Consider the following 27,237-nt stretch of genomic DNA (forward strand, 5'->3'; position numbering starts at 1 on the left):
GATACATTAAAACTAATAGTCTTTTTGTTCTAGATAAAGAGATACCGTACGTACGCGTCCGTGATGCGAGCACGTGCGGGCGCGCCCGGCGCCGAGGAGGCTCCCGCGCCGCCCGCACGTGCGCCGCCGCCCTGACGCGCCATGCACGTGCTCGCCGCCTGTCTGCTCTGACCCTGCGCGGCCACGCTCTAGCCGCCCACTCTGTCCGCCCACCGCTGATTCCAAGATCTAACGCGACCTAGGGAAGCGTATTAGTTTCAATTGCCTATCTTGCGCTATATACTTTCACCCTAAGCGACCCATATAACTTCACTGTGTCTGGTACCCTGTGAGCGGTTTACCCACCTACAAGTGTTGATTGTTGCGCTGTTGACTTACGTCTGATGGTGACATAGTATATGTGATATTAAAGATGTGCCAGTGTCAAATACAGTCGTAGTTAAATATGTATTCAAAACCTTAAATCGGAAAACATATGTCTATACAAAATGAACTGTTTCTGACTGTTAAGTCCTTGCAGATCCATATTGTAACGAAATCACGAGCAGAATTCTAAAATATAATAATGTTAAATAAAGTGAACTACGAATACGCGTGGGTCTTAGCGTGTAAAAATAATAATATCAAAGTATAAACTTTCTGGGTGGCTGAAGGCGACTAATAACGGAGCGAAGTAATAACGATAAAGGACGTTTCATATTTAAAGTGGTTTATAAATTATAATAACGAATCATCTAGTCCTGTCTTCCTTGCGATTTATCTACATGTTGAATATTTGTCTGCATTGCCGTTATGTTTCGTCCTCTACGAGTATGTGTGTTGGAATCGATTACGAGAACTTCAGTGAAAACTTCATTGCCTACAGTAAAAACAAGTAAATTGTAACTTTTTATCAGCATTGTATTATAGTGAAGTAGTGGTTGGTATATATAGTTTTATTAGTTTCGCGTGGCGACGACAAGTATGCCAGTTAAACTGAACTCGCCAATTTTGTGGGTTATTACGTCGGCTCGTCGAGCTGAACAACTAAAAGGCTTTAAGTATTATGTTTTTGAAATCACAAAACAATTGGCTAGATAAGATGCTATAAAAGAAAATCATTTATCATTCCATATAATTTATATCACTATTCATTGTACTTGATGGTGAGAGAAGTGGCCAGATTTAGCTGTTGACTCATTAGCTTAATGTAACCCGTGATATTGAAATCGGTATTTTTATTTGACAACAGCTAAATTTTTATTACATTTTTGTAAATAGAGTTTTTAAAGTGTTGAGACTGAAACATGAAGTTATTTATTTCGTTCGTAAATTAACCAGTGTCAAATTATAGGCATCGATAGTTACATCCATAGGATCTCAAATGTGATTTATAGTACTTTTTATCATGTAGAATGAGATAATGTGACTGGTTCTGAGAAATATTTGTTACTTATCAATAGCGATTGTATTTGAGAGGTTTGCTTGTGTTCATGTTTTTTTAGCTACTTTTGCTTATTTATATATTTATGTTGGAGTGGAAGATCATCATAACGATTGACTGATTACGCAAACTACGTAAGGGCTTTGATGATTAAAGGAAAAGTATAGAATTAATTCGCTATTTATTTTTATATGAAATGTTATCAAAAGTATCTATGGTGATGAGTGTCATTTTTACTTCTGAAAAGGTCTGGACAAATAACAAATAATATAGTACCTATGGAAATGTTTAAACAAAACTTTTTATTGATACTGAGAATATTGATATTTAACATTTACATTTAATGGCCATTATAACATAAATTTGAATTACTTATCATAGAACATAAATCCAAAGGGCTACTTTGCTTTCAGTTACTAATCATTGTAAATAGATAAATATTTTTACGAGTTATTTAAATGTTATGTTTATCTTTGTATTATTTACTCTTAAAATGTGGTTAGTATATTACTTTTTTAATAAAAGCATTTTCTCTGTGCTTATAATTTAAGTCTGCATTTCTTTTACATTACATAGACATATTGTAAGACACATTGTGCCCCAAAATTGTAAATTAAAAAAAAGAATTTACTCATTATAGAATTTACTTTGCTCAAAAATTGTATCTAAAATGTCTTGCATTTTGAATACTAACAACTTTATAATCTAAAAGCACAGTAGTGGCATATTCAACTTTATAGTATACACATGATAAAAAAATATCTATTGGTAAGGTAAAGATGGCTGTGCGAATGTATAGTTACATTTTAAGTCATCTAGCAGTATTTTAAATTTCATTTCAGTTTATAAAAAACATGACTAAGCATTGAGCAGTGAGAAGAATGACAACTCTAAAATGAAGTATGTATATTTAAAATCTGAAAGTCCTATGGAATATCATCTTTTAATATGAGAGAAAGAGAATGTCTAACAAATCAAAATAAATATTTATTAATAGCCTTACAAATTTTCATTTACTTTCATAACCCTTTTCAAATAGACACTTAAGAGGATAGTTTTTAACATTTTACATACTAGTATCTTGAACCGAAAGAATAGTCTGTATTTTTTTGCAAGGGCCTCTGTAGTGGATGTGCTAACAATTTTGCAATACAATCATGTATTTTAGTAGCATTTCTTGATACCTCAAACACATAAGAATAGCCATTATCAAGATCCTGTAATGCATCATATATTTCATCACATTTATGCGTAGCACAATCATCTTCATGTGCCAACAGAATATCTGTATAAAAATATATCTGACTTCTTATATATTGGAAACATGGGTCTTCATGAGGAATTACTGGAACACAATTAGATCTTCCATATAAAATCAGAAGTCTGACGATATAAGGAGGAGGCAGTAAGGATTCTCCAGGTTTCATCATAGGAATTTCTATATGATGTCTTATTAGTTCATATACTTTTTCAAAATCAAAAGTGTCTGATGTAGCTTCTTCAGCATGTGCATAATCAATAGCACTGATTAAATCTTTAACATTGCTTGTAAAATTCTGGGTCCAACATGCACCTGCATCTTGAAGTGTTATCAATGCAAATTCAGTTTTCTTGCTGATTGCATGTTTTGTATGAAAAAAGAAATCAAGTATTCGTTTCAACATATTGATTGGAGAAAATGTTGTGCCATCACCAAAACGGTATAGAGAATTTGGATTGTCATAGCAAACATCTAAGCAGACAATTATTTTCTCTGGTACATTTACATTTGGCAGATTAGGCTTCTCTAGATTTGCAAGAACTTGTTCTTGTATTTCCTTAACATCTTCATTCTCGAGGACAGACGTATCTTCATATTGTCTAATAAGAAAAAGAAGCTGTATAATTGCATTACACATTGCATTACTGGTGGTATGACCTCTTGTGAGTCCACACGGGTAGGTACCACCACCCTGCCTATTTGTGAAGCAGTAATGTGTTTCGGTTTGAAGGGTGGGGCAGACGTTGTAACTATACTGAGACCTTAGAACTATATCTCAAGGTGGGTGGCGCATTTACGTCGTAGATGTCTATGGGCTCCAGTAACCATTTAACACCAGGTGGGCTGTGAGCTTGTCCACCCAAGTAAGCAATACAAAATATATATATATATATAATGATATAGAGTATTTCAGAATGAATAAACAATCATAGACTTGTTTTTTTTATTGGTTGGATGGGTGGACGAGCTCACAGCCCAACAGATGTTAAGTGGCAACCTGAGCCCATAGATATCTACAACACAAATGCCGCCACCCACCTTGAGATATGAGTTCTAAGGTCTCAGTATTGTTACAACAGCTGCCCCACCCTTCAAACCAAAACGCATTACTGGTTCACAGCAGAAATAGGCAGGGTGGTGGTACCTACCCATGTGGACTGAAGAGGTCCTACCACCAGTAAAAACTTCTGTGATATAATAAGAAAACAACATTTAAAGCCCTTAATCTCTTAAAATTAATATTATAAATTAAACAGTATTAATAAACTATACAAAACTGAGCTTTCTTTTTACTGAATGACAAACTTTATTCTATGACACTGAATAATACTGAAGAAAATTCTTTTTTAAAACTAGAGTTTTATATAATAAAGGTTTTTCTTTACAAAATATCTAGCCATAAATCAATATTAGATGCTCACCTTGAATCACTGTCTGATGCTCCATGTGAGTTACTAGAAGATACTGTCTCAGGACTTTCCATTATTTGAAATGTATGTATTATAATACTGTAAATAGAAAATCTATCATGCACCATAATAAGTAGCTTTTCGGCGTTATGATATAGGTCAATTTTATTTTTATAAATGGCCTGTGGTGCTTAGAAGTAGTTTCTGTAATACAGCTCTGAGTTTCTAGCTCAGTATCTTTTAGACTCATTGTCTCCAACTTTGCAGCTTAATCTAAATTCCTACACCTATTGCCTTCCAATTCACTTTGTGTATTGTCTCCTAATCCAAGACAAATTAATGAGTTTTACGTGTGATTGTTGCTACAGTGGAGTCAGTACAGTCCAATAAAATACTGTCAAACATCAACCTTTCTTGGCTAGTTTAGATTTTGCAAATCTCTATAGGAACATTGAAAAACTTCAATAAATATAAAATAATTTATAATAAACTAAATAAATTATAATACTATTGATGAATATAAATAGAAGACACTCAAGCTGTATTGTGTATTGATGATAATTATCTTGTTAATTGTCTCAAGTCTACTGGTAGGTAGTTTAAGTCTACTCTATATTTGACAATATTTTTATACCACTGATTCCTGAAGCAATATAGGAGCCCCCTCATAGAAAAGTACTGTTAAGTATAGGAATAATATAAAAATGAAACGTAATATATATGTTTTTTATATCAACTACACTACTATACTTTGGCAGACTGAATGCCTGTTTTGGTCAGTTCTACTAAGAAATACTGTAGTCACAATCAATTTTGTAAATTCAAGAATTCTGTAGAGTTGTATTCCACTGGCATTTTATTAGAAGTCGAGTTTCAGGTACATTGGGGAATAAATTGCATAAACATGAGTTTTAAGACTAGTTTTATTTCATTGGATATCATACCGTCCTTTATTTCACACAAACCTTTTAAAAATGATGCTGAGCCTTGTACTTACTTTATTGGCGTAACCACTCAAAGCTGTAGTTCCGGTTTAAACCCAATAGGTACTAAGTTTTATGTTCGAATTATTGAAAAATTCTATACATATCTATTTGAAGATTTTTTGTTAGAAATTTACATTAAATGTCCAAATAAGAGCAGGTTTTTATTATCATAGATAAGCCACTTGTCCGCGATATAAAATACATTTAAAAACAAATGTACATACATACCATGACATGGGGTAAATTGGGATTCTGGGGTAAATTGGGACAAACCTGCGGAAGATTCTCAAAGTACTTGTAGCACGGAATCTACCTAATTTTCTTTAAGGTAATATTTATCAATGTATAGAAGAAAAACCAAGTTAACTACGGAAGTACTAAACATGAATTAAGTTGGTCCCAAAAATTCGTCAAATTAAATTTAAAATAGTGGTTGAAAAGTGCGTTTTAAAACAGCTTAAAGAACTTTTAAAAAAAGTAATATTATCGTTGTTTTTTCAATAAGATCACAGTTTATATAAGTTTTTAATACATCTGGAAATACCACAACAAACGGTAAGTTGCAATATTCATATTTTAAATACAATATTTCGACAAAATAAAAAATGTATATTTTTTCCTTTCTTTTTGGGGAAAATTGGGACGTATGTAGGGTAATTTGGAACGAGACTGGATAAATTAGGGACGAGAAAACATAACATTGGAACGCCAAAAGACAAAATAGGGATGGCTTGTTAGGGTTGTCACTGATATCTTATAATAGATTTTTTAGCCTATACTATCACTTAATTGCGTGATGTAAAGAAGGTTAATGTGTTTATCAGTTAGTTTATGTAAGTATTATAGGTAAAAGAAAAGTATATATATAATTACTTTTTTTTCGCGACATTTACCTTGTAATATCTGCCCGGTCGTATGTTTTTTATAGCAATAAAAAAAATTAAAAGTTAAAAGAACTCAAACGAATCAAAACTTTTGTTATTTCAGAATCTATTCACGCGTCGAATCATGATTTTGTTAACATTCACAACGAACACACACAAATAAAAACAGGCTTCAGATTTTAAATGTAACATTAATTAAAAATCCGAGATATCCAATTATGAGTGAGTGAATTAATTGAGTTTAGTTATTTCGCTTAGAAAGAATTTCTTTTATTTTTGTTATTATTGGCAGTAATCAGATAAAGCTGTTTTTTTATCTTATTCACCTGATATCTTACTCTTGCTCAAAGATTATTTTGAAAATGTTGATTAAATAAAATTGTATTATTGCATTTCCAGTCCTTTTGTTTTCTATTTTTTATTCTATTTTATCATTTTGTTTCAGAGTTGTGATTTTTAAGGAAATTAAATAATAATTTTCTAAAATATAACATGCACATACTTTTTTTGATCATTGTATTGTTGATTATCATTCACGTCACATCGCTTCGGAATAGAAACCAGTTCCGTTATATCATTTTTAACACTACAAGTCCGACTGGCGGGCTTTTGTGAATTTTCGTGAGTTCGTTGTTCCGGGCTGTTGGCGAAGATGATATATAAATAATGTTTACACTGATTTGGTATGAGGTTTAATATAAAAAAGCGACACAATAACTAACAAAATACAAAATGAGTTGAGAATCGTACAGTTAAACTAAGACTCGCAATATCTTACTGGTCGTCGTCGCGCACGCTGAGGGCGTGTGTTTTTCGCGCTCAGAGAGCTCTGTCTCAGCGGGCGGTAAGGCGGCGGCGGGGGCGGTATCGCACGTTCGGAAATTACGTTCCGTTATATCCTCCCCCTCCGAGTCACTAGAACGCCTCGTTAGTGGCTCGGCAGAAACAACAAGACGGGGCCGTCCACGCAGGCGTCGAGGCTGTACTGGTGCTGAGACCTGACCGGTTTGATTATGATACGGCTTCAAATGAGAAGTATGAAATTTCCCTAAAACCTGCGAATTCAAATCAGTAACCTCATAGGTAGTAGGACTAACGATATTGCTAATCTGGTAGGGTCCGTCACGCTTAGGCATGAACTTCTTCGTTCTACCTTTGGCGGCATCACTTAACAAGTGCGTTGAGAGAAGGACTAGATCACCTACTTGGTAACTGGGACCAGATAACTGAATTTTGTCGGTTTGCTACTTCCTATCATCCTGATAATGTTCAGCGTAAGGCATTGGGGCTCCTCCTGGTCTGAAGACATCCTCGTTGCACTGCAGAAGAGAAGCTAGGCGGTTAACGCTCTGGAGGACACAGCATAGTTCCCTCGTCTTCTCTTAAGAAATCAGCAGCAGAACAAGGCGTGAGGTCACTGGGGTACTCGAACTCCAATGGAAAAACTCGTTCAGAACCATGATAGCGCCATGTCGAAGTATGGAAGTCGATGGCTAAACCAGCTGCTACTAAAAAGTCTACACCCAATAATGTGTCATTATCCTAGGCGTCCGGAAATACGACAAATTCCATGGGAATAACTTTACCCGGTAATAATTTTACATCAAGTGTCGTTGACAACATTTGTCGCGTTTGAATTGAACCATCGGCAAGCTTAACACGTATAGAACTAGACACAAAAGACTGATTATGCTGTTGCAGTAAGGCGTAGAGTGAAGAACCGGCAACAGTTCGCTTGGCTGCGGTGTCGATTAAACCCCTACCTCGGATTCCTAAAATCTCTATACCTAAAATAGGTCGTCGCGCGTTGCCATTTTGCGAAGAAGTTACAGACGAAAGGGTGACAAAACTATCACAATTAAAATTTGTGGTCCCCTTAACCGGTGCATAAATTTCCAGTTTTTGTCCTGAAAAATTTTTGGTCACCCTACTTTTATTATCGAATTCCTGGTTTTGTCCTGAAAAAATCATGGTCGCCCTACTCGGTGACGGACCACGTGACAGGCACTGACGAGAACGTTTCGTTTTCCATTTATGTCTATTATTTACGACGCACTGATTAACACAAAATTCCCTAGGATATACTGATTTCAATTCGCTAGGTACATGAGTGCGGTTAAAACACTCCCCCTGCTTAACAGGACGAGATAAGTATGTAAACAAAGGCGTATCGTCGGAACGCGGTAAATTTGAAACAATTTGTTTATCAACACGTTTACGGGACGAGTTTACATTACATTTACGGGCAAAATTATTATTTACGGGGGGTGTACTTACATTATTACATGATACCAAACTTGGCTGAGCAGTGTGTAGCGATGAATTAACATAATTTGGGCGCTCAGTATGAACACTACTGGATAAACACAAGTCAGGTACAGCCCCAGTAAAAACCATAGGTAAGCTTGTCAAATTACTCACCTGGGCGGACGGCTTACCAACAGCTGATGTCTCAGCGGTCGTTGTACTTCGCGATCGTGTTCGCGGTATTTGAATAAAATCGACCGCGCTAAAATTTGAACTACATTTGGAACAATTAGAACGTAAGACTCCGCTCGCGCCGCAACCGTAACATTTAATATTATTTACTTTACTAACTACGTTGTCGTTACTGTCATTCGCGGTTTGTTTTAATAACAATTTACGACACTGATCACGCGTATGACCGTAACTTTTACAATAAACACAGTATCGACGTTTCTCGGGTTTTTCGGCGGTCGGAGTGGCGTCGGCGTTATCGCCTGACGAACGTTGGCGCGGGGAAACTTCTACAGCGGCCGTAGGTACACGCTGCGTTGCAGGCCGCGGCGGCTCGAGTCGAGCGCGGGCGGCGGCGGCGGCACCCTTTGATGTCTCGGCGACGGCGTTTGAAGTATGCGCTTCTTTCGTAGAATCCTCAATACTTCGTGCTTTTTGCAGGAGAACATTGAAACTGGTGATTTCCTCTCTACGAAGGCGTTTACGAATTTTATGATGCAATAATCCGTATATCATATCGAGCTCCACTTTTTCACATAGGTCGCCTCGAGGTAGCTTCGCGAGGAGTGCTCGAGCCCTGGCGACAAACAGGTCGGTTTTCTCCATAGGCTGCTGGCCGTCTGCGAATAGGTCGACATAAATTCTGTGGGGTGGGCGGCGATCACCAAAAGCACTTCGTAGATTTGAGATGACGTCTTCCCATGTAGAAACTTGATGCTTGATACCCTGCCACCAGGTAGCGGCGGTGTGTGTCAGCAACATGGAAATACCTTTTACGGCTACGTCATCGGGAACATTGGCGGCGTCTCTGTACGATTCTATTGCGTCGATAAAACCTTCTACTGACTCGTCTGCGCGTCCGCTGAATACAGATTTGCAGCGGCTGAAGTTGTTGGCGGGCCGATGGTCGAATGTAGGAGTCGCCGACTGCCTGACGCTATCTAACAGCTCCCGGAACGCGTCTAGCTGCGTTCGTTGAAGGGTGTCGATCAGCATGGTGATGTCTTCCGGGCGGAAGCAAACACTGGCGGGCGGCGCGTCACTCGACGGCGCGTGGGGTGGCGACGCGGCTCTCGCGTCGCGCTCCTCGGAGTTGGGCATCTTCTTCGGCGGCATTATTTGACGACGGTTTAGTCGGTAAAGTCAGGAAAACACAAATCGTTCATGCAGGCACAATAATTTCTTATAAATATCACTTCACAGCTAAACGTTCGGGCGCCATTTTTAACACTACAAGTCCGACTGGCGGGACTTTTGTGAATTTTCGTGAGTTCGTTGTTCCGGGCTGTTGGCGAAGATGATATATAAATAATGTTTACACTGATTTGGTATGAGGTTTAATATAAAAAAGCGACACAATAACTAACAAAATACAAAATGAGTTGAGAATCGTACAGTTAAACTAAGACTCGCAATATCTTACTGGTCGTCGTCGCGCGCGCTGAGGGCGTGTGTTTTTCGCGCTCAGAGAGCTCTGTCTCAGCGGGCGGTAAGGCGGCGGCGGGGGCGGTATCGCACGTTCGGAAATTACGTTCCGCCACGTTGGGCGCCATTTTTAACACTACAAGTCCGACTGGCGGGACTTTTGTGAATTTTCGTGAGTTCGTTGTTCCGGGCTGTTGGCGAAGATGATATAGAAATAATGTTTACGCTGATTTGGTATGAGGTTTTAATATAAAAGCGACACAATGATTAACATAAAATACAAAATGTGTTGAGAATCGTACAGTTAATCTAAGACTCGCAATATTTTACTGGTCGTCGTCGCGCGCGCTGAGGGCGTGTGTTTTCGCGCTCAAAGAGCTCTGTCTCAGCGGGGGGTAAGGCGGCGGCGGGGGCGGTATCGCACGTTCGGAAATTACGTTCCGTTATATCCTCCCCCTCCGAGTCACTAGAACGCCTCGTTGGTGGCTCGGCAGAAACAACAAGGCGGGGCCGTCCACGCAGGCGTCGAGGCTGTACTGGAGCTGAGACCTGACCGGTTTGATTATGATACGGCTTCAAATGAGAAGCATGAAATTTCCCTAAAACCTGCGAATTCAAATCAGTAACCTCATAGGTAGTAGGACTAACGATATTACTAATCTGGTAGGGTCCGTCACGCTTAGGCATGAACTTCTTCGTTCTACCTTTGGCGGCATCACTTAACAAGTGCGTTGAGAGAAGGACTAGATCACCTACTTGCTAACTGGGACCAGATAACTGAATTTTGTCGGTTTGCTATTTCCTATCATCCTGATGATGTTCAGCGTAAGGCATTGGGGCTCCCCCTGGTCTGAAGACATCCTCGTTGCACTGCAGAAGAGAAGCTAGGCGGTTAACGCTCTGGAGGACACAGCATAGTTCCCTCGTCTTCTCTTAAGAAATCAGCAGCAGAACAAGGCGTGAGGTCACTGGGATACTCGAACTCCAATGGAAAAACTCGTTCAGAACCTTGGTAGCGCCATGTCGAAGTATCGAAGTCAATGGCTAAACCAGCTGCTACTAAAAAATCTACACCCAATAATGTGTCATTATCCTGGGCGTCCGGAAATACGACGAATTCTGTGAGAATCATCTTACACGGTAATAACTTCACGTCAAGTGTCGTTGTCAGCATTTGTCGTGTTTGCATTGAACCATCGGCGAGCTTAACACGCATAGAACTACGCACAAAAGGTTGATTATGCTGTTGCAGTAGGGCGTAGAGTGAAGAACCGGCAACAGTTCGCTTGGCTGCGGTGTCGATTAAACCCCTACCTCGGATTCCTAAAATCTCTATACCTAAAATAGGTCGTCGCGCGTTGCCATTTTGCGAAGAAGTTACAGACGAAAAGGTGACAAAACTATCACAATTAAAATTTGTGGTCCCTTTAACCGGTGCACAACTTTCCAGGTTGTGTCCTGAAAAAATTTTGGTCACCCTACTTTTATTATCGAATTTCTGGTTTTGTCCTGAAAAAATCATGGTCGCCCTACTCGGTGACGGACCACGTGACAGGCACTGACGAGAATGTTTCGTTTTCCATTTATGTCTATTATTTACGACGCACTGATTAACACAAAATTCCCTAGGAGATACTGATTTCAATTCGCTAGGTACATGAGTGCGGTTAAAACACTCCCCCTGCTTAACAGGACGGGATAAGTATGTAAACAAAGGCGTATCATCGAAACGCGGCAAATTTGAAACAATTTGTTTATCAACACGTTTATGGGACGAGTTTACATTACATTTACGGGCAAAATTATTATTTACGGGGGGTGTACTTACATTATTACATGATACCAAACTTAGCTGAGCAGTGTGTAGCGATGAATTAACATAATTTGGGCGCTCGGTATGAACACTACTGGATAAAAACAAGTCAGGTACAGCCCCAGTAAAAACCATAGGTAAACTTGCCAAATTACTCACCTGGGCGGACGGCTTACCAACAGCTGATGTCTCAGCGGTCGTTGTACTTCGCGATCGCGTTCGCGGTATTTGAATAAAATCGACCGCGCTAAAATTTGAACTACATTTGGAACAATTAGAACGTATGACTCCGCTCGCGCCGCAACCGTAACATTTAATATTATTTACTTTACTAACTACGTTATCGTTACTGTCATTCGCGGTTTGTTTTAATAACAATTTACGACACTGATCACGCGTATGACCGTAACTTTTACAATAAACACAGTATCGACGTTTCTCGGGTTTTTCGGCGGTCGGAGTGGCGTCGGCGTTATCGCCTGACGAACGTTGGCGCGGGGAAACTTCAACAGCGGCCGTAGGTACACGCTGCGTTGCAGGCCGCGGCGGCTCGAGTCGAGCGCGGGCGGCGGCGGCGGCACCCTTTGATGTCTCGGCGACGGCGTTTGAAGTATGCGCTTCTTTCGTAGAATCCTCAATACTTCGTGCTTTTTGCAGGAGAACATTGAAACTGGTGATTTCCTCTCTACGAAGGCGTTTACGTATTTTATGATGCAGTAATCCGTATATCATATCGAGCTCCACTTTTTCACATAAGTCGCCTCGAGGTAGCTTCGCGAGGAGTGCTCGAGGATGTCTTCAGACCAGGGGGAGCCCCAATGCCTTACGCTGAACATCATCAGGATGATAGGAAGTAGCAAACCGACAAAATTCAGTTATCTGGTCCCAGATACCAAATAGGTGATCTAGTCCTTCTCTCAACGCACTTGTTAAGTGATGCCGCCAAAGGTAGAACGAAGAAGTTCATGCCTAAGCGTGACGGACCCTACTAGATTAGTAATATCGTTAGTCCTACTACCTATGAGGTTACTGATTTGGATTCGCAGGTTTTAGGGAAATTTCATGCTTCTCATTTGAAGCCGTATCGTAATCAAACCGGTCAGGTCTCAGCTCCAGTACAGCCTCGACGCCTGCGTGGACGGCCCCGTCTTGTTGTTTCTGCCGAGCCACTAACGAGGCGTTCTAGTGACTCGGAGGGGGAGGATATAACGGAACGTAATTTCCGAACGTGCGATACCGCCCCCGCCGCCGCCTTACCGCCCGCTGAGACAGAGCTCTCTGAGCGCGAAAACACACGCCCTCAGCGCGCGCGACGACGACCAGAAAAATATTGCGAGTCTTAGATTAATTGTACGATTCTCAACTCATTTTGTATTTTATGCTAGTTATTGTGTCGCTCTTTATATTAAAACCTCATACCAAATCAGTGTAACATTATTTCTATATCATCTTCGCCAACAGCCCGGAACAACGAACTCACGAAAATTCACAAAAGTCCCGCCAGTCGGACTTGTAGTGTTAAAAATGGCGCCCAACGTGGGGCTGTGAAGTGATATTTATAAGAAATTATTGTGCCTGCATGAACGATTTGTGTTTTCCTGACTTTACCGACTAAACCGTCCTCAAATAATGCCGCCAAAGAAGATGCCGAATTCCGAGGAGCGCGACGCGAGAGCCGCGTCGCCGCCCCACGCGCCGTCGAGTGACGCGCCGCCCGCCAGTGTTTGCTTCCGCCCGGAAGACATCACCATGCTGATCGACACCCTTCAACGAACGCAGCTAGACGCGTTCCGGGAGCTGTTAGATAGCGTCAGGCAGTCGGCGACTCCTACATTCGACCATCGGCCCGTCAACAACTTCAGCCGCTGCAAATCTGTATTCAGCGGACGCGCAGACGAGTCAGTAGAAGGTTTTATCGACGCAATAGAATCGTACAGAGACGCCGCCAATGTTCCCGATGACGTAGCCGTAAAAGGTATTTCCATGTTGCTGACACACACCGCCGCTACCTGGTGGCAGGGTATCAAGCATCAAGTTTCTACATGGGAAGACGTCATCTCAAATCTACGAAGTGCTTTTGGTGATCGCCGCCCACCCCACAGAATTTATGTCGACCTATTCGCAGACGGCCAGCAGCCTATGGAGAAAACCGACCTGTTTGTCGCCAGGGCTCGAGCACTCCTCGCGAAGCTACCTCGAGGCGACCTATGTGAAAAAGTGGAGCTCGATATGATATACGGATTATTGCATCATAAAATTCGTAAACGCCTTCGTAGAGAGGAAATCACCAGTTTCAATGTTCTCCTGCAAAAAGCACGAAGTGTTGAGGATTCTACGAAAGAAGCGCATACTTCAAACGCCGTCGCCGAGACATCAAAGGGTGCCGCCGCCGCCGGCGCCCGCGCTCGACTCGAGCCGCCGCGGCCTGCAACGCAGCGTGTACCTACGGCCGCTGTAGAAGTTTTCCCGCGCCAACGTTCGTCAGGCGATAACGCCGACGCCACTCCGACCGCCGAAAAACCCAAGAAACGTCGATACTGTGTTTATTGTAAAAGTTACGGTCATACGCGTGATCAGTGTCGTAAATTGTTATTAAAACAAACCGCGAATGACAGTAACGATAACGTAGTTAGTAAAGTAAATAATATTAAATGTTACGGTTGCGGCGCGAGCGGAGTCATACGTTCTAATTGTTCCAAATGTAGTTCAAATTTTAGCGCGGTCGATTTTATTCAAATACCGCGAACGCGATCGCGAAGTACAACGACCGCTGAGACATCAGCTGTTGGTAAGTCGTCCGTCCAGGTGAGTAATTTGGCAAGTTTACCTATGGGTTTTACTGGGGCTGTACCTGACTTGTGTTTATCCAGTAGTGTTCATACTGAGCGCCCAAATTATGTTAAGTCATCGCTACACACTGCTCAGCCAAGTTTGGTATCATGTAATAATGTAAGTACACCCCCCGTAAATAATAATTTTGCCCGTAAATGTAATGTAAACTCGTCCCATAAACGTGTTGATAAACAAATTGTTTCAAATTTGCCGCGTTCCGATGATACGCCTTTGTTTACATACTTATCTCGTCCTGTTAAGCAAGGGGAGTGTTTTAACCGCACTCATGTACCTAGCGAATTGAAATCAGTATCTCCTAGGGAATTTTGTGTTAATCAGTGCGTCGTAAATAATAGACATAAATGGAAAACGAAACTTTCTCGTCAGTGTCCATCACGTGGTCCGTTACCAACTAGGGCGACCATGATTTTTTCAGGACAAAACCAGGAATTCGATAATAAAAGTAGGGTGACCAAAAATTTTTCAGGACACAACCTGGAAAGTTGTGCACCGGTTAAAGGGACCACAAATTTTAATTGTGATAGTTTTGTCACCTTTTCGTCTGTAACTTCTTCGCAAAATGGCAACGCGCGACGACCTATTTTAGGTATAGAGATTTTAGGAATCCGAGGTAGGGGTTTAATCGACACCGCAGCCAAGCGAACTGTTGCCGGTTCTTCACTCTACGCCCTACTGCAACAGCATAATCAACCTTTTGTGCGTAGTTCTATGCGTGTTAAGCTCGCCGATGGTTCAATGCAAACACGACAAATGCTGACAACGACACTTGACGTGAAGTTATTACCGTGTAAGATGATTCTCACAGAATTCGTCGTATTTCCGGACGCCCAGGATAATGACACATTATTGGGTGTAGATTTTTTAGTAGCAGCTGGTTTAGCCATTGACTTCGATACTTCGACATGGCGCTACCAAGGTTCTGAACGTGTTTTTCCATTGGAGTTCGAGTATCCCAGTGACCTCACGCCTTGTTCTGCTGCTGATTTCTTAAGAGAAGACGAGGGAACTATGCTGTGTCCTCCCGAGCGTGACCGCCTAGCTACTCTTCTGCAGTGCAACGAGGATATCTTCAGACCAGGGGGAGACCCAACGCCGTACGCTGAACATCGTATTGATACAGGAGACCATGCGCCCATCTCAGTCCCGCCGTATCGCCTCACACCTGCACGTAGAGATGTCATGAAAACTGAACTTGACAAAATGCTTGCGGATGGTATTATTGAGGAATGCGAGTCTGCATGGACCTCTCCTGCTGTTTTAGTTCCCAAGAAGGATAACGGCATCCGATTTTGTGTCGACTATCGAAAGTTAAATGCTGTCACTAAAACTGATAATTATCCACCTCCGCTCATAGACGAGCTTTTGCAGCTGACGAAGCGTCATTGTTTTATGACTTCAATAGACCTAAAGGCTGGCTATTGGCAAGTCCAGGTGCGCCCAGCTGATCGCGATAAAACTGCATTTATAACGCCGTTTGGGACGTTCCGTTTCACGCGAATGCCATTCGGATTGAAGAACGCACCGTCCACGTTCCAACGTTTGATCGATCGGTTCCGTTCTGGCTCTAGTTTACAAGGTATTGTACTGCTGGCTTATTTGGACGATTTATTAATTATTTCTGAGGATTTTGAAAGCCATCTGGAGGACCTACGAAAAGTATTTGAACGTCTGCGTCTATTCGGTTTAAGGGCCAATCGTGCTAAGTGCTTCTTTGCTCGTTCAGAGATTAATTACCTGGGCCACGTGGTAACCCCTGAAGGTATCAAGCCGGATCCCTCTAAGGTCGACGCAGTCCTACAAATGGCTAGCCCTAGAAATCTGAAACATTTAAAGTCATTTTTACAGACGTGCTCATGGTTCAGAAAGTTTATACCAAATTTTTCGCAAGTAGCCCAACCATTAACTAAACTCACTCGTAAAAACGAGTCATGGAGATGGGATAGTCAGCAGCAAGAAGCATTCCAGTGTCTAAAGGATAGATTGACTTCGGCACCCATATTAGTTCAAGCAGACTATACTAAGCCTTTTGTGTTGCGGACAGACGCTAGCAACTATGCCTTAGGGGCTGTGTTGTTGCAAGGTGAGGGCATCGACGAAAAACCCATCGAGTACGCCAGTCGATTGTTGATTCCAGCTGAGAAAAATTATACCACCACCGAGAAGGAGGCTTTAGCGGTTGTTTGGGCAACCGATAAGTTCCGTGGTTATTTGGATGGACATCCGGTTTATGTAAAAAGTGACCATCAGCCTCTCAAGTGGCTCTTAACTCTCAAGACGCCCAATGGACGTCTCATCAGATGGGCTATGAAATTGCAAGCCCTGGATATTCATTACGAATACACGCCTGGTAAGGCCAATGTTGTGGCTGACACTCTTAGCCGTCCTCAGTGCGATGATGCCATCCTTGACAGTTGTGATGTCTGCAATGTTATCGTCGATTTACCACGTATAAGTTCCGCCGATTTACGTAAGGAGCAGTTGGATGACCCAGAGGTTGCCAAAATCATCACTAGTCTTGAAGACCCCGAACCGGTCAGCACTCAATGGTTGGATAGAGGGTACCTAATGAACCAAGGTGTTTTATACCGTTATCTTCCAGATTCGGATAGTGATCAACCTCAGCTCGTGGTGCCCATTACTATGCGTGAGAAGATTTTGCAAGAATTTCATGACGCTCCCACAGCCGGCCACCAAGGAGTGGAGCGGACCTTTAATCGGATCAGTCATCATTATTATTTCGTTGGCATGCGCAAGTATATTGCAGATTATCTCAAGAATTGTGAAGAGTGCCAGCGTTACAAGGCATCCAATCAAAAGCCTTTTGGACTCCTACAGACACCAGTCCTCAATCAGCGTGGAGAAGTACTCGCCATCGATCTCTTCGGACCCTTACCGAAAGGCGAGCATGGCGAGAAATGGGTACTACTAGTCGAAGACACCGCCACCAGGTGGGTAGAATTGTTCGCTCTGACAGAAGCCACTGCTGAAATTTGTGCGCCCGTACTCATTAATGAATACTTCCTTCGATATGGTTTCCCACGCCGTATTATCTCAGACAATGGTGTCCAATTTATTTCCGCCACCATGCAACAATGCATGTTTATTCTTGGCATCAAGCAAAACCTCATTCCTCTATATCATCCAGAAGCAAATCCTGCTGAAAGGAAGAACCGGGACCTACGTACTCAGCTCTCGATATTGGTCAAAAATGAGCACCGATCATGGCCTAAATTTTTGTCTTCCGTGCGATTTTCCATGAATAGTGCCACGTGTGCCACGACAGGTGCCAGTCCCGCTCAGGTTATGTTTGCCAGAGAAATGCGTACCCCATTCGACGCGCAGCGTGATTTAAGGGGCATACTAGATAAAGAGAATTTCCTTCCTCAAATTACTCCGTATCTCCGTAGATTTTTAGATAATTGGGATTCAATTAGAGATAGGGCTGAACATCATCAGGATGATAGAAAGTTGCAATCCGATAAAAGTCGATTATCTGGTCCCAGTTACCAAGTAGGTGATCTAGTCCTTCTCTCAACGCACTTGTTAAGTGATGCCGCCAAAGGTAGAACGAAGAAGTTCATGCCTAAGCGTGACGGACCCTACCAGATTAGCAATATCGTTAGTCCTACTACCTATGAGATTACTGATTTGAATTCGCAGGTTTTAGGGAAATTTCATGCTTCTCATTTGAAGCCGTATCATAATCAAACCGGTCAGGTCTCAGCTCCAGTACAGCCTCGACGCCTGCGTGGACGGCCCCGTCTTGTTGTTTCTGCCGAGCCACTAACGAGGCGTTCTAGTGACTCGGAGGGGGAGGATATAACGGAACGTAATTTCCGAACGTGCGATACCGCCCCCGCCGCCGCCTTACCGCCCGCTGAGACAGAGCTCTCTGAGCGCGAAAACACACGCCCTCAGCGCGCGCGACGACGACCAGAAAAATATTGCGAGTCTTAGATTAATTGTACGATTCTCAACTCATTTTGTATTTTATGCTAGTTATTGTGTCGCTCTTTATATTAAAACCTCATACCAAATCAGTGTAACATTATTTCTATATCATCTTCGCCAACAGCCCGGAACAACGAACTCACGAAAATTCACAAAAGTCCCGCCAGTCGGACTTGTAGTGTTAAACCAGCTTAATTTACACTATGTTGTGTATTGTGCTTAAATTATGGATTGTATTTATCATTTCGGTCCATATAAATAATTATATGGCACCTACCTATATATCGCAGTACTGCGAGTTGACAACCCTTACAAATATCCCAATTTAACCCTTAACCGTGTCAATTTACCCCGGACGCTGGGTAAATTGGGACGGCCATTATTTTACCGATTATTTCTTTAAAATGAATAATTAAAATAATGTAACGGTTTTTATCACCTAGGTACGTTCAAGACTCAACTAATTTCTTTGGTTGAGCAGTGACTATTTAATTGGAACTATTTTAAAATTCAATCTGAAGGTCGATTTTGTCCCTATTTACCCCATTGTACGGTACACATTAAACAGAATCCAATTAAAAATAAAGTAAGATTTTTTGAAACATGATTTGAAAAACAAATTGTTTTTTGAAATTCAAGTTTGTTTACGGTTAGTGGTAGCTCGACTTTTTAGTTTAAAATATTATTTTTCCTTTTTTCAGTGTAGCAATCGGCTTCTTGCGAGATTATTTTGACAATGTTTATTTAAATAAATTTTCAATTAACAAAAACAAACACATATTCTGTTATATAAAAAAAAAAAAATTCATTCGAGATTTACACCAAAAATCCTTGGTTTATGTTAGTTATTCTTAAACATAAATAGCTGATACGATTATCTAACTTTTAAATATCTAAATACTTTAGTTTTGACTCATCTCTAAATTATACGCTCACAAGTTGTTTTTACGTGTGTCATTTGATGGGATGGTCACAAAATAAGTTATGATTGTGACGAAACTTACATTGATGTGCCTTTGGAAAACATACAGCATTGTATTATGAAGAAGCAGTGTGTACTTAGCTTAAATTCCTTGTCTATGTCCAACCATTGACAGTCGATTTAGTTCCATCTTTAGCCGCTAGGTGCTGCCAGCAAGTATAAAGGAAGCGCAGCCATCTTTGATCTCCATAGCGTTGTGTACTTTCGTACTGTGAAGTCGCAAATCCACAAATATTTATTCGACTTCTTAATAATTGCAAAAAATATTTATTTTGTGTTTCTATGAGTGTTATTTTGCAATCATTACGAGTATTATTTACCAATCCTATCATCGGACGCCATGAATCACGCGTCATCTGTTGGAGGTGATGTTGAGTCAAGCTCCATAATTTCCGAGAGGGAAAACGTCCAGGCGAGACGCGATGGAGACGCCTCGCGTTCGAACAGCTCGTCAAGCGAAAAAGAACAAAAGGAGTCTCTGCGTAAGAAACGACTGGATTCAAAGGTAACTTTTTTTTTTTTTTTTTTATGATTGAAGGATTACTGGTGGCCCGGAGGCCTTTCCAGTTTCACCAGGACAGGTGGGCGAGCAAAGGCTCAGCCAGGAGGGGTGGGATTTGCTAACAGCTACCCGAGCGCCTCCGAAGGAGACCTAACAGCTCAAGAGCAGCTGCTTCGCGAATGAATCTACTACCGGATCGGAATCGCGACCCGCTGAGAAGATCCGGCGAGAAACTCAGCGAGCTGATTCATGGGTTAGGTTGCACGGCGAACTCTTTGTCGAGTTCGACGAGTACGGTTACCGAGGTCCCTAAGCCTGCTCCTAGAGCTGAAGGCGTCTAGTGCGAAGGTTATTGGATCTGATGGATCCGTAAGGACGTGTCTAGGGCGTCGACGGTGACTGGCTCCTGCATGATCAGGATTCGGGGAGTAGTCAGCGGCGGCTACGATAAGGCGATTATCATGACGCATAGCCTTATCGAAGTACCGTTCCGACGCTGACTTCATGTATTTCTGTATAGATTCGAGGCCCAGGTCGTCGTGTAGGTCAACGTTCCTCACGAACCACGGAGCTCCGACGGCTAACCTGCAAAAGCGGGATTGTAGAGATTGAAGGGTGTCCATGTGCGTGCGGGCCGCGTGAGCGAACACCACACTCGCGTAAGTCATGACGGGCCTTATGCAAGTTTTGTAAAGTGTCACCTTGTTCCGAAGGGACATTTTACTCCGCTTACAAATCATGGGGTAGAGTCTACCGAGAATAAACGCGGCACGGTCACGGACTGATTTTATATGCGGGCGGAATGTCATCGATGCATCCAGGGTAACGCCCAGGTACTTGACCTTCCTGGCCCAGGGTATGGATTGACTAAAGAGAGTAATCGGGGGTGTGAGATTCCTCCTCCTAATACGGGAGGAAATCCGTGTGGAGCTTCCCCTCTGAAAGAGCACCGCAGTACTTTTCGCTGGGTTGATGTCTATGCGCCATTTTCGGAACCACTGTCCTAGGGCTAGGGCTGCGCTCTGAAGCTTCTTCGCGATTAGGGACTTGTTTCTACTGGAATAGTAAACAGTCGTGTCGTCGGCGAATAAAGCTAAATGGGTCGGCGGCGACCGGGGAATATCGTTAACGAATAAGCTAAATAGGAGGGGTGAGAGGACAGAGCCTTGCGGGACTCCAGCTGTGAGAGGTCGTGGGGAGGAGCGGGTTCCCTCGACTCGATATCGAAAAGAGCGGTTCGACAAGAAGTCCCGTATGATGAGCACGAGACTATCCGGCACACCCATGTTGAATAGTTTGAAAATCAAACCGTTGTGCCAGACTTTGTCGAACGCTTTTGCGACGTCGAAGAAGAGAGCTCCCGTGTATAACGGTTTTGGTCGATTAAGCCCCACAAGAATGTGCTCCGTGAGGCGGTGCACCTGTTGAACGCATGAGTGATTTGTACGGAATCCGAATTGTTCATCGATGAGAATGCCCTTGGATGAGACGAAGTCTCTGAGGCGTTTGTAGAGCAGACGCTCATACAGTTTGCCTAGAGACATGAGGAGGCTAATCGGGCGGTAGCTCGTCGGATGATTTTTTGGTTTACCGGGTTTATGTATGCCGATAACGTCCGCTTCTTTCCACACCGCGGGAAAGATACAGTTCGCCATAGCGGCATTGAAAATAGATGCCAACATCACGATGAGTTGGACGGGTAGAAGTTTAATAACGCGGTTGGATATACCGTCGGAACCGGGAGCCTTGCGAGGACGTAGGTCTTTGATCAAGTCTTTAACTTCCATCGGGGTGACGGGTGGTAACACATCAGAGGGTGGCAAGGAGGCTCTGCGTTCTACCTCACTGTCTACTAATTCTACATGAACAGGGTCCACGGATTGAGTGCTGGGCGTGCACTGGGTTTGCAATGTATCGGCCAGCAGCTCTGCTTTTTCGTCATCATCAAAGGCCGCGAGTCGGCCTGAGGGGCCTACGAGGGGGGGCATAGTTACTACCGTATCCGATTTGAGAGTACGAGCTAAGCGGTAGTAAGACCTTTGGGAGGGCGCGAGTCCTTCTAAGAAATCAGACCATCTGGCATCTCGGACTTCGGCGATGCGAGACTTTACGTCGCGTTGTAGGGCACGCATTCGAATACGATTTTCCGCGGTAGGATACCTGTCGTAGGCGCGTATCGAGGCGTTCTTAGCTCTAAGGAGTTCCCTAATATCGTCGGACAATTTGAAGCGGTGAAGGAAGTCCTCCGCTACAACTTGTTTCGATGACCTATCTAATGTCGAGGTGATGTGTGACGTTAAGATGTCTATGGCTTCAGCGGTATCCTGAGGAGACGGGGTAGAGTCCGGGCTAAACGGTAGCGATGGTGGATCAGATTCAGCCAGGCTGATGCCCAGCGTGTGCCAATTCACCACAGTCCTCGTGACGGGAACGGAATCGGGAGCGCGACCGAGCTTCATAACGACGGGACGGTGGTCTGAATCTAACTCTGAAACTACTTCGATCGAGTGTAAGCGCAGAGTTACGTTTTTTAATAACGCTATGTCGAGTATATCCGGGCGATGCGCGATATTTAGCGGGTAGTGAGTCGGGATTAGCGGAGCGACGATATCGAAGGCGAGATTATCGACTAACGCGTCAAGCCGCCTGCCGTTCGGGGTTGTGGTGTGTGAGTTCCACCTAATGTGTTTACAATTTAGGTCGCCCGCCAGAATGACAGAGCTCCCCATGCCGAGCAGCGCCTCGATATCACTGCTTAGAACGATCTTATCCGGTGGAAGATAAACTGACGCGATAACGATCGGCGCGTGTCCCGTCAGTGAGATTCGGCACACTGATGCTTCGATATTAGCGAGCGTGGGAGGATCGAGTGGGACGCAATGCAGGGCTCTTCTATAGTAAATGACGGTACCACCACCACGAGCAGAGAGCCTGTCGTTCCTGACCATGTTATAGTTCGCGATTTTAGGGTCACGGCGCGCGGGCTTAAGTAGGGTCTCCTGCACTAAAAAGATATCAATTTGATGGTCACGCAAAAAGTCAGAAACCTGATCACGCTGATTTGCGAGACCGTAAGCGTTAAAAAATCCTATCGTTACGGATAGGGGCTTTATTCTACTTATATACGCCATTGATTACCGGCGGAGTGAGGGGAGGACGTACGTATTTAATGACGCGTATACGTCGGCGTATTCTTGCACAACGGCGATAAAGTGTTGTGCAGTGGAGGCAGAGCGAATGGCGTCGCCCAAAGCGTTAACGCGCTCAAAGTTGATCGACTGAAAGAAGTCGATCGCTAAAGCGAGATTGTCGGACGCGGTCGGAGGGCAAGTCGCGGGAGAGGGACGAGTCGCGGGGGCGGGACGAATCGCGGAGGAGGGAGTTGTAGCCGTGTTCATGTACGGCAGCGGTTTCGCCCAGGCCGAGACACTGGGCACCGGCGCCGGAACGAACGCTGGCTTAGCCTGCGACACAGAGGGTGCCGAGGCTTTGATGTCTGGGCCCGAAGCTCGGAGGCGGTTTTGGCGGGCGACGCGGCGATTTATTTTCGGGGCTCGGGGGCATCCGCGGTAATTTGCGGGGTGACCCTGTGTTCGACACAGGACGCAGCTAGGCGGTTCTGTCGCGGTTTTTTGATCGCGAGTGCATAGGGCCGTGGCGTGATCGCCTAAGCACTTGACGCATCGGGGGCGCGCGTGACAGTTACGGGAAGAATGCCCGTATAATTGGCAGTTATGGCACTGGCTAGGTGTGCCTTTCTTGTGTGGGGTTTCGACTGCGATTCCGGAAAGGCTACAGACCGTTCGGATGTTGAATATTTGCTTACCCTCGGGGGTAGGCTGGAGGGCGACGAGAACCATATTATATGGCTCCCTTCCGCGGCCTGTGTGCATGCGGTGTACGGAGTTAACCGGTAGGCCTTGTTCGAGAAGGTCGGCCTTGACGAGCTCGGCATCCAACTCTTTAGGGATGCCACGTATAACGGCACGGAGTTCGCGCTCCTCCTGGAGCGTATATGTGTGGAAACTTATACGCTCCTTACGGAGGTAAGAAGAGAGGGCCCTATGGTCGTCGGATGTTCGAACCTTAATTTGAATGCCGTTCGCGAGGTTACGGGCATTCGTAAAATTGATATTTTTGGCCTTAAGGGCCAGGGAAACTCGTTCCCAAGCTGCCTTCTCTTGAAGGATTACCGGGGGAGGGGTCTGGGCTTTATTTTGTGCCACCGGACGCGGCGACGGAGTGGCACGGGCTGGAGGCGCAACGGGAGTCTGAGGGCGGGGGCGCGACGCGTTCGCGGCTTTGCTAATTTTAGCGGCCGCGGGAGCTCGAGACTCCGCGGCACGCTTCTTACCCTTTTGCACCAGGGTGAATCCATCCGTCGATGAGGCGGGAGCGAGGTCGACCTCCATCTCCGAGTCAGAGTCGGAGGACGAGGAGGCGGGCGCAGGTGACCTACGAGTAGGTGTTTTGGACGGCGCGACGGAGGCCGCGGATGATCGCGCTGCTGGAACGGTGACCACGGCGGACGACGCAGCAGTTTTACTCGCCAGTATAGGCGACGCGGGAACGGCAGGCACGACGGAGGCTGCGGTGCTCGATGCAGAAGCTTTGCACGAAGGTACAGGCGACGCAGGAGCAGCGAGCTCGGCGGAGTCCACGAGAGGGCTCGCTGTGTGATCGGCCTTGAAGGCCTGAAACTCGGAAGTGAGCTTTGGGTAGCGAAGCCGGAGAAATTCCGCAAATACAGCGTCCATGATGTCTACGTGCCCAGGTGGGGCTACCCTGGGTCTTAGAAAACACTCGCCTTGCGGCGAGGCCCCAACTTCTCGGACCTGAGCGGTTCTATTGAACACAGGTGGCGATGCGGCACGATTACTGCAGGACAAAGAAAAATCACAACAAAACGGAAATAACAAAAAGAAACAAAACAATTAAACACTTCCAGGAAGACAGTTTGTCGGCAGATGTACCACGAACACAGAAATAACAAAAGGAAACCAAACAAATAAAAACTTCCAGGAAAAACACTTGGTCGGCAGATGTACCACGAACACAGGCCGCGCGAACAATGGCCGGGCTAACAAAAGCCAGGCGAACAAAGGCCGGGCGATCGAGTGGTCGATGAGCACGTCCGCGCGTGACGGGTGCCTCTATCGGAATGACAAAGGTAACTGTCGATCTTCGAATCGGCTCGTTATCCCACCAGGTCAGTAACATTGCAAATCTAATAATGCATCAACTGTGCGTAACAATTAATGTAACGGGAATTGTTGTAAACAAATTGATCTCGTCAATACGGAAATTTTGACAAAAAACACAACAGATTTAAACTAATAATCTTTGTAACATATTTGGCAAATCGTCTCCGTCGTACAAATTATCCGAAAAAGCGTTTCAAATTGTATGCGGAAAAAAGGGCCGTATGCATAGAAATAAGACGTCAAAGTTTAATTTCCGTGATCTCTAACAAAGTATCCTGTTGCCAACGCACCACTCATTGAGGAATTTTTGTTTGATAATATAAATTGAAATCTATTCAGTCCCTCGGAGGGCTACAATCCTATTTGTCACAACCTCGTACAAAAGGCAAGCCAAACATTATAAACAATTATAGTCTGTAACATCTGGCACAATCCAGAGGGGGGCAATTGAAGACACCGACGGGAGGCACTGAGTGCCACCAAAATTGTAATAATTTGTAAACCATGTATGGTTACCAAATACCGTAAAAAAAAAAAAAAAAAATGTTTTTTCTGCGGAAGAAAAGCGACGGATCAATGCGTCCAATTTTCGATTTTCGAGAGTTGAACAAGGTCGTAAAGATAAAACGCTTATCTGTAACTGTTTTCGGACACCTCGGTACCAAACTTTCTCCAACCAGGGGACTGGATGATAAAATTGAACATTTGTCAGGAACATTTTTCTAGTACCAGTCGCAAAATTTCGTCGATACTTCTTGAGGATCAGTACCAAGGTACCAACCAGTACCTTCAGGAAGGAATCGGTATCTTCTTAAGAGTTAGTATGAAATGACATGCCTACCCTTCGATCTGGCTTCAGCGCCACACCTTTTTGCTTTCATAACATGCGGGTCGCAGAGACCTTGCGTGCAAAGGGAACTCGAGTGCTAGTCTTCCTAGACGACTTCCTTTTGGTCGACCAAGACAAATCCAAGTTCAAACTTCAGGCTGCAGAAGCTGTGAAGCTTTTGGATTAACCTTTTTTGCTTTCATAACATGCTGGGTCGCAGAGACCTTGCGTGCAAAGGGAACTCGAGTGCTAGTCTTCCTAGACGACTTCCTTTTGGTCGACCAAGACAAATCCAAGTTGAAACTTCAGGCTGCAGAAGCTTTGAAGCTTTTGGATTATCTGGGCTGGCATGTCAATTTCCATTATATAGGGTGCTCGGTCGCTCGGTCGCGGAGACATTGCGTACATAGGGAAGTCAAATATTAACGTACTTACGCGACTTTCTCTTGGTCCTTGAAGACAAATTTACCTTTTTGCTTCCATAGCATGCTCGGTCGCGGAGACATTGCGTGCAAAGTACAGTGCTAGCTTACCTACACGACTTGATCTTGTTCCACCAAGACAAATAAACGTTTTTGCTCCCATAGCATGCCTCGGTCGCGAAGACCTTACGTACATAGGGAAGCCAAATGTTAACCTACCTACGCGACTTTCTCTTGGTCCATGAAGACAAATACACCTTTTTTGCTTGCATAGCATGCTCGGTCACGGAAACTTTGCGTGCAAAGGGAAGTTGAGTGTTAGTCCACCTACGCAAGTCCCTCCTGGTCCATCAAAAGAAGTCCAAGTTGAGCCTTCAGGCCACATAAGCTGTGAGGCTCTTGGATTATTTGGGCTGCCAAGTCAGCCTTACAAAAAATCAATTAGCACACTGGTTCAAGAGATGACATGTCTAGGGATTCGATGAAAAATTGCGAGAAATAAAGTGGCCACTCAACAACATCCTAGCTCAAACCCTGACGGAGTTACATCAATCTATGTTAACTTGCAAATTTTCTTGCGAAGCTTCAAAAAAAAACACCCCCGTAAAAAACAGGCCATCCTGCATGTGTTCACAATTAAATGCAGTGCTGACGCGGAGCCACATGTCAAATATTGCCGATACACAAAACCAAACATTTCCTGGTAACGAAAGCTTCGGACATGGGTAGGGGTTACAATTAGACAAAATATTAACGTCCTGTCTATGGTCAGCTCAACAACTGAAACGGCATAGCCACAAAAGAGCTATTTGCAA

General features: G+C 43.8%; 2 protein-coding genes and 1 long non-coding RNA gene across 11 annotated transcripts in view; 2 read left to right on the forward strand and 1 right to left on the reverse strand.

Annotated features, from left to right (window-relative positions):
* The window catches only part of LOC101745630 (PH and SEC7 domain-containing protein), a 42,834-nt gene extending 40,405 nt beyond the window's left edge, over positions 1-2,429 (forward strand). For all 7 annotated transcript variants that reach the window (XM_021351323.3, XM_021351324.3, XM_062670173.1 and 4 more), the window contains one exon: positions 34-2,429. In XM_021351323.3, coding sequence (XP_021206998.2) covers positions 34-135 — 102 coding nt within the window. In that variant the 3' untranslated portion in view covers positions 136-2,429. The remainder of the gene's footprint in view (positions 1-33) is intronic.
* LOC101745396 (BRISC and BRCA1-A complex member 1) lies at positions 1,705-19,140 on the reverse strand. Of its 3 annotated transcripts, none has more exons than XM_062670183.1 (3): positions 19,041-19,140; positions 4,106-4,192; positions 1,705-3,283 (listed from the first exon to the last, which is right to left on the reverse strand). In XM_062670183.1, exons 2-3 carry the CDS (start codon positions 4,165-4,167, stop codon positions 2,497-2,499), a joined length of 849 nt encoding a protein of 282 aa, XP_062526167.1. In that variant the 5' UTR covers positions 4,168-4,192; positions 19,041-19,140; the 3' UTR covers positions 1,705-2,496. The 3 variants fall into 3 exon arrangements, with proteins under 3 accessions (XP_062526167.1, XP_004931149.1, XP_021207004.1); XM_004931092.5 differs by lacking the exon at positions 19,041-19,140 and adding an exon at positions 5,091-5,303; XM_021351329.3 differs by lacking the exon at positions 19,041-19,140 and adding an exon at positions 5,059-5,303.
* A 345-nt stretch (positions 19,141-19,485) lies between these two features.
* On the forward strand, positions 19,486-27,170 carry LOC134199394 (uncharacterized). The gene is made up of 2 exons (XR_009973875.1): positions 19,486-19,970; positions 25,138-27,170. It is a non-coding gene; the product is annotated as an uncharacterized LOC134199394 (long non-coding RNA).
* Positions 27,171-27,237: the final 67 nt, after the last annotated feature.

This window comes from Bombyx mori, chromosome 9 (assembly GCF_030269925.1).
Source record: "Bombyx mori chromosome 9, ASM3026992v2".
Classification (NCBI taxonomy): domain Eukaryota; kingdom Metazoa; phylum Arthropoda; class Insecta; order Lepidoptera; family Bombycidae; genus Bombyx; species Bombyx mori.

Bases quoted from the DNA above. Each gene is read 5' to 3' on its own strand.
- LOC101745396 (XM_062670183.1), bottom strand. From the start codon at position 4,167: ATGGAAAGTCCTGAGACAGTATCTTCTAGTAACTCACATGGAGCATCA. The intron at 3,284-4,105 runs GTGAGCATCTAA...TTTTCTTATTAG, and splicing joins GCATCAGACAGTGATTCAAG to ACAATATGAAGATACGTCTG.